The sequence below is a fragment of the Gekko japonicus genome, unplaced genomic scaffold (assembly GCF_001447785.1).
Source record: "Gekko japonicus isolate JY-2015 unplaced genomic scaffold, Gekko_japonicus_V1.1 scaffold881, whole genome shotgun sequence".
NCBI lineage: Eukaryota > Metazoa > Chordata > Lepidosauria > Squamata > Gekkonidae > Gekko > Gekko japonicus.
In genome coordinates this window covers 428,828-436,469 of record NW_015168675.1, presented here as the reverse complement: position 1 = coordinate 436,469, position 7,642 = coordinate 428,828, and the positions used below count along the sequence as shown (strand labels likewise).

At 47.7% G+C, this 7,642-nt stretch overlaps 1 protein-coding gene across 1 annotated transcript in view; it reads right to left on the bottom strand.

Moving 5' to 3' along the window:
* The window catches only part of CFAP65 (cilia and flagella associated protein 65), a 72,215-nt gene that overhangs the window by 2,486 nt on the left and 62,087 nt on the right, over positions 1 to 7,642 (bottom strand). Inside the window, exons 28-29 of the mRNA XM_015415366.1 lie at positions 2,436 to 2,600; positions 1,458 to 1,751 (exon numbers count right to left, since the gene is read on the bottom strand). Of these exons, the coding sequence (XP_015270852.1) occupies positions 1,458 to 1,751; positions 2,436 to 2,600 (459 nt within the window). The remainder of the gene's footprint in view (positions 1 to 1,457; positions 1,752 to 2,435; positions 2,601 to 7,642) is intronic.

Genomic DNA, 7,642 nt, shown 5'->3' with positions numbered 1-7,642 from the left:
TTAACAGAGGAGGACTATTATTAATTATAAGGTTGTACAATAGCTTTTGAGATTCTTGGAGATGATATTTGATATTTTTGATATCTCTTATATTGTGAATTGTGATTAAGATGATTAATTATATATGTAGAAATTATTGTAAAAATATTTTTCAAAAAATATAAAATTATTTATGATATGTTATAATCATCTGTGCACAGTACTTGTTGTATGTTGGTTTTCCTACTTACCGTGGGTCCTTGTTTGGTTCAGGGAGATCCAGAGCAGAACGACTTTCAGAGAGTACATCGAGTTAAGCCTCTTTTATTTAACAGAGGAGGACTATTATTAATTATAAGGTTGTACAATAGCTTTTGAGATTCTTGGAGATGATATTTGATATTTTTGATATCTCTTATATTGTGAATTGTGATTAAGATGATTAATTATATATGTAAAAATTATTGTAAAAATATTTTTCAAAAAATATAAAATTATTTATGTTATGTTATAATCATCTGTGCACGGTACTTGTTGTATGTTGGTTTTCCTACTTACCGTGCGTCCTTGTTTCGTTCAGGGAGATCCAGAGCAGAACGACTTTCAGAGAGTACATCGAGTTAAGCCATCTTGAATAATCAATTGCAGCACTTTATTTAACAGTAATAACAATCGAATTGTTTTTATATGATTTTATGTTGTTTTTAACTTTATTTATGTATCATGTACTGATTGTGAGCCGCCCTGAGCCTGCATTGCAAGGGAGGGTGGGGTACAAATTTGAATAATAAATAAACAAATAAATAGTGGCAGAGACTAGGCTCAGATCTAACCAGCCAGGAATGCACAGGCCTGGAAGGCATTCATGAGTGACAAGGATGGATCAGTCCATATATGTAATCTAGATGAACTCATGGGAGAAGGGATAGGGGAGAGACCTTTTGACTTTCCTCACTCTTCTGGAACTACTTACAGTATCAAAGATGCAGTGCCTACCACCATGAAGGACTGTAATCACTCCCTTCTATAGCATTGATGGGAGGTGCTCACTTCTATGACAGGAAGTAGAGCAAAGGAGCTGCCACCAGGGACATTGCTGAGATGGGGGTTAAATCCAGCCCCAGGCACTTGTGAAGAGGGGGAGCAAGCTTTGTCCACTCCCCCAGCTATTTCCTGATTGCAGCCCCTTTGTTTCTTCCATAAGTAGCTCCCGTTCACTTCTGTGGGGAAACGTAAATGGAGGAAAGGCATACAAACTGAATACAGTATTTTCCATGTACAGCTATCCTCAGCTTCTGTGAGCCACAGGAGGGAGACTGGAACATGGCAAGCTGGCAGTGAGCTTTCCCACTTCCCATACGGTTCTGGAGGCATGTTTCTGTTCTGTTTTGTATTGCAGGGATATTAGCCTCAGAGTATGGCTAGTTGGCTGATGATTCCTCCTCAAAGATGACCCCAGAGTCATATCTTTTGGTTACCTGAGAATGGCTTCTCTCTCCTCCAGGAACTGTTCCTTGCGAATGATGACACTCAGGCTCTCTACAGCATCTGAAGTCCCTGAAGGGGATACCTCCCCTCTCCTAGTGTCTTCCTCTCCTGTCTTGTCCTTAGCACTGACCTCCGGGGAAGGAGTTGTAGGGGAGGTACCAGTACTCTGCTTCTTGTCATGCAGCTTGGCAGACTCCTCACTCCAGAACTGGCAAAAGTACGGCGTGGGCTCCGCAATACTTCTCATCACTGCCTCGTGAAACTGGGTCTCCTCCAGCAAGCCCCTGCAAGGTCAGGAGGGAAGGTGGAACTGGAATCAGGCACAGAGAAGGTGGAACTGGAATCAGGCACTTAGTCTTCAAGCCCAAGGAGCCAGGAGAAGCTAATATATCCCTGAGGCTACTTCAAGGCATGACAGGAAAGGGACAAAGTAGGAAAAATCCCAAGGATATATTCTTAAATGCCAGTAACATTTGTTACAGTGAGATTTCATGGGGAATGAGCACTAGTGCATGGAGCAACAGCAGAACTCAAGTTGCATATTTACCATGTAACTATCTGGATTATACAGTTTGTAACGTGGCAAATAAAGTCCTCCTATAGGAAAAAAGGATCCTCTATAGGCAAACCCATCCAACAATAGGGATTTTTTTTCTTTTGGCAGAGTCTGAACTGGAAGGTTTTGTCTTAGAAAGTCAGCATACTGTAGTGGACGGGCCAGGGAAAGCTGGTTTCAAATCCCTACTCAGCTGTGAAACAGCCGGGGCTGCTTTGGATATTTCTATCCCTCAAGCTAGCCGACGTGTGAGAATACTATGGGATTAACCCCAGGCACATCACTCTGTAGAACACTTTGTAGGAAAAAACATGACACAAATGTCTCCTTCTAACCCTACAATTCTACGACTCTGGGTATGTGCTGCCTTCGTAAGAAAGAAATTCTAGTAGAGAGGAGAGAAGCTGCTCACTTGATTACTGTAGACAACACATCTGTTACTAGTTGTGCTTCCTGTTTTGAACAGTTTACTAGTTCCTGCCTAGTTGAAGCCAATGCAGTTTGTTGCTTGTTCTTGCTGTTGCTGAGAGGAGTTGTATCTGAAGCATTATTTCTTGCTGCTGTTGTTTTAATTTGGCTGGAAAGAGGAAAGAGAGGAGCATTAAAACACTGTACTGAATAATGCAGTTAGTGCATCAAAGTCTCTGGACACAAGGTGTGTGACGCAGGCACGGCGGAGCCTGATGGACGGAGCCGGGGCCGGAAGCATGCATGGGCCGTGCGCCTGCGCGGTCCCGCCGACAGTCACCTTGGAAACATCAGAAGCCTGCCTAGAAGACGCCGAGCCAGCAAGCCAGAGACCATCAAGGGCCCACCACCAAGGGTGCCGGTAGGCAGTCCCACCTCAATACTATATGTGGCCTAAGTTAGGGATTAGAGTTCATAGAACGCAACATATGTAAACCGCCCAGAGACCCTCCAGGGTTAGGACGGTATAGCAAGTCTAAAATTAAATAAATAAAAAAATAAAGGTGTCCTGTCCAGTGCGAGCTGTGCTAAGCCAGCACTTTCTAGGTGTGAGTCAATGCATGACTACTGAGGACAGCTTAAATCATCTTTATTCAACTTCACACGCATTCAGAAATCAGTTACTCACAGTCGGGCTGATATATCTGAGTGGAAGTTACATCTTGTGATCTAAGTCTAAATCTATCACCGTGGTGAGAAAGAGATGGCCTTCCCCTCTCCTTGCAGTAAGGGTTGATGAACAAAGAAACGGAAAAAAACAATAAAATCCTATCTTTGCGCCTCTGAGCTCAGGAAATTACTCTTAATGAGCCAGTCAGAGGGAAGCTTCTGGGACCCCTAACTGTGGACTCCAATTCCCAGGTGCACAAGTCTTAAAGATACAGAGCAGTTTTACTAAACTACAGATAACGCTGACTGGGGGCAGCATACAAGGGATTCAGATATTGGCTTAGGTTGCTAAATCTCCTCATATCACAGGAGTGAGATGGAAGGCATCACTGGTCTGAGCCTGTATAACGGGGGGGGGGGGGGTTAGCTATGCAACACATCACTTGATCCTCAGGATGTTCTCACATACTGTTTCCCCCAATCACAGCATACCCATGTTAAGAAAAAAAGTCTAAAAACAGCTCTCAGACAGAAGACAGAAGAATCACAAGGGTATGATTTACCCAACATTTATGATTTCCTGCTCCTTGGGAGGAAAGCTATGGCAAACCTAGACAGCATAATAAAGAGACATCAGCCTGCCAACAAAAGTCAGTATAATCAAAGTGACGGTATTCCCAGTAGTAACGTATGGCTGTGAGAGCTGGACCATAAGGAAGACCGAGTGCCAAAGAACAGATTCTTTCAAATTCTGGTGCTGGAGAAGACTCTTGAGAGTCCCTTGGACTGCAAGGGGATCAAATCAGCCAATCCTAAAGGAAATCAACCCTGACTGTTCCCTGGAAGGTCAGATACTGAAGCTCAAATACTTTGGCCACCAAATGAAAAGGGAGCATTCACTGGAGAATACCCTGACGCTGGGAATGATTGAAGGTCAAAGAAGGGGACAGCAAAGGATGAGATGGTTAGACAGTGTTATCGATGCAACAAACATGAAATTGAGCAAACTCCAGAGGACAGCAGAAGACAGGAGGGCCTGGCGTGATGTGGTCCATGGGTTCACAAAGAGTTGGACTCGACTGTGTGACTGAACAACAAGAAAAACAGGTTGCTTACCTGTAACTGGTGATCTTCGAGTGGTCATCTGTGCAATCACACCCATGGGATTATGCGCCTGCGCTGATCCATATCGGTGGTATGCAAAGCTCACAAAGGGATTTTCGCATCTCTCCTCCAGGCATGCGAGGGAACCCCACTGTGCATGCCCAAAGAGGAGGGTCACGGACATCACGCCATTTCCTTCTGACCACTGTCATGTCAATAACCAGAGAAAAGTACTGAAGCGACAGCAGTGGGGAAGGATGGGCGGGTGGTGTGACTGCACAGATGACCACTCGAAGATCACCAGTTACAGGTAAGCAACCTGTTTATCTTCTTCGTGATCTCTGTGCATCACACCCATGAGAGATTGAAAAGCAGTAGCTCACCTGGAAGTGGGAGCTGTCGCAAATTCAGTGCTCTGCTAACGAAGCGACTAGACGATCAAGGTCCACTCTGTGGCGTTCACGAACATCAACAGCGTAGTGCTTGATGAAGGTGTTCGGAGTAGACCATGTCGCGGCCCCACAGATCGCTGACAGGGAAGCACCCTTCAAGAAGGCTGTAGATGCGGCCATGGATCTTGTAGAGTGTGCTCGTATAGACACGGGCAACGGGCATTTAGCCAACTGGTAGCCCAGCTTAATAGTCTTGACAATCCATTTGGAGAGACGTTGTGCTAAGATTTTAAGCCCTGCAGAATGACTGGGGTAGGAGACAAATAGATGATTGTCCCTCCTACTCGGACGTGTCCTATTTAGGTAAAAGAGCAGCACCCTCCAAAAATCTAGAGTGTGGAGAAGTCACGGTTGTCCGTCTTCCAGTTTAGGGAAGAAGTTAGGCAATAAGATCTCCAAGGTTAGGTGAAATTCGGAGACCACCTTAGGCAGAAAGGATATGTCAGGGACCAGTCTCACACCGTCCGGCAGGAACACAAGGAAAGGTGGGTCATGGCACAGAGCCACGAGTTCGCCCACCCTCCTGGTCGAGGTGATGGCGACGAGAAAGGCTGTTTTCCATGCTGCATGCTTTAGCTCGCAAGTCGCCATGTGCTCAAAGGGCCGCCCCATAAGATGGCGGAGCACCAACAGTAGATCCCACAAGGGTCCTGGTGAGTGGACTGGTGGATACAGGTGGAGAAGACCCTTCATAAACCTCTTTGTGACCGGGTGCGAAAAAACGGAAAAGCCGTCGAAGCCCGGGTGGTAGGCCAAAATAGCTGACAAATATACCTTGAGAGAGGAGTGCGAGAGCCCCTTCTCTGCCAGTGAGAGCAGAAAGTCTAAGACCTAGTCAATCCTGACAGAAGCCGGAGGGACATCAGCGGGGTGTATGAAGGCTAAGAAGTGGGCCCACTTCCCGCTTCTTAGCCTTCATCTTAGGAACATCATGTAGAATCTTTCCTGGCATTGAGTAGCACAGTGTTGATTCTGTCAGAGAAAGTTAAGTGTCCACGAGAAGCTGTTAACTTGAGCTTGTACACCTCATGGAATAGGAGGGCTTTTCCCTCCGCCAGGAACAGATCTGGCACCTGTGGGAGGGGATAACGCGCCTTGGCTAGCGAGAGGAGATTGGCGAACCAAGGTTGGCTCGGCCACCAGGGGGCAATCAGGATGCACCTCGCATGGACCCACATGAGTCTTTGGACTGTTCTCAGCAACAGAGGTGGGAACATATACAGGAAGTTGTTGTCCCATGGGTACAGGAGTCTGTCTCCCAAAGCCCTGGGATCCTGAGCCGCCCTGCAGCAAAACAGGGTGCACTTCGAGTTTTGCCTGGTGGCAAAGACGTTGACATGAAGTGTGCCCCACTCTTGAAAGACAGGAAGTAGGTAGGTCCAGTTCAGCTCCCAGTCGTGACGCTGGGAGAGACCCCTGCCAGTGATGTGTGAGGCAATGGGAAAGATGTGCAGAGGCATGCACCAGGTCCAAAGGTCCAGAGCAAGGAGGCAGAGGCTGCGGGAGATCGTTCCACCCTGCCTGTTGACGTAACTGAGGGCCGTCGTATTGTCGGTTAAGACAGTTACACATTGTCCTGCGAGCAGAGGCTGGAAACATTGGAGGGCCAATTTTATTGCCAACAGTTCCAGAAAGTTTGTGTCTCCTTGAGGATACAGCATCCCACCTGTGGCCTACGGAGAGGCTGTTGAGGTGAGCTCCCCAGCCCCACAGTGAAGTGTCGGTTGTGAGGGTGAGAGTAGGAGTGAGAGGACGGAACGGGATCCCCTCCGTCAGGTTGTCTGACTGTGTCCACCACAGCAGGGAGTCACGTACGTCTTGTGGTGGGGAAAAAGCAACAGATTGGGACATCCTTAGAGGCTTGAAGTAATGGATGAACCAGAGCTGGAGGGGTCGTATTCGCAACTTTGCAAAACGGAGGACTGCAGTTGTTGCCGCCATTAGGCCCAGGAGGCATTGAATCTGGAAGGCGGAGGAGGTTCCTCGTAGCCGAACCTGTTCTCCCTGAACAGTTAGGGTTCGTGCCCTGTCCCGGGGCAGGAAGGCTGCACCCTCCTAGGAATCGAGTATCGCCCCTATGAATTGCACTCTTTCAGAAGGGACTAGGCGTGACTTCTTGTGGTTGACCCTGAGTCCCAGACAATGAAGGAGATTGACTGAAGGAGATACAGACAATGAAGGAGATATCTGACAAATGAGGAAGGCCCTGGAAGGGGTGACCAGAAGCCAATCGTCCAGATACGGGAACACTGTCAGGCCACAGAGGCGGAGATGTGCCCCAACTACCATCATCTTGGTAAAGACCCTCGGGGCCGTGCTGAGGCCAAACGGTAGACTCCTGTATTGGTAGTGGCTGCCACCTATCGTGAATCAGAGGTATTTGTGATGGGCAGGGTGGATAGTTAAATGGAAATAGGCATCCTCGAGGTCGAGGGTGGCCATCCAGCATCCCTGGGACCGGAGAGGCAGAATGACGGGAAGGGATGTCATTTTGAATTTTTGGTACCTTATAAAGGTGTTGAGACCGTGAAGGTCTAAGATCGGCCTTTGCCCATCGTCCCTCTTGGGAACCACGAAGTATCAGGAATAAAAACCGAGTCCCTGGTGATCTAGAGGCATGGGCTCTATAGCACCCTTTGACAGAAGTGTGGTGACCTCCTCAAGGAGGAACGACGACGGGGTTGTGATGATGGCTATAGGAAGAGGTGGGAGTTCCATGAATTCGATGGAATAGCCCTTGGCTAAGATGGAAAGGACCCACTGGTCTGACGTAATGGTGGCCCAGGCCTGTAAATATGGATGGAGGTGGATAGGGTCAGGAGAGGTAAACAGGTGGAAGTCAAAGGCCCTGCTTGCCTGGTTTGGGTTGCTTTGGTCTGACAATCTGCTGTCCAGAGCCGTATCTCTGTTGGGCCTGGTACTGCTGCCTATTCGCAGATGGGGACCGATGTGGCCTGTAACCTTCATCCAGCGATGGCGTAGCGTA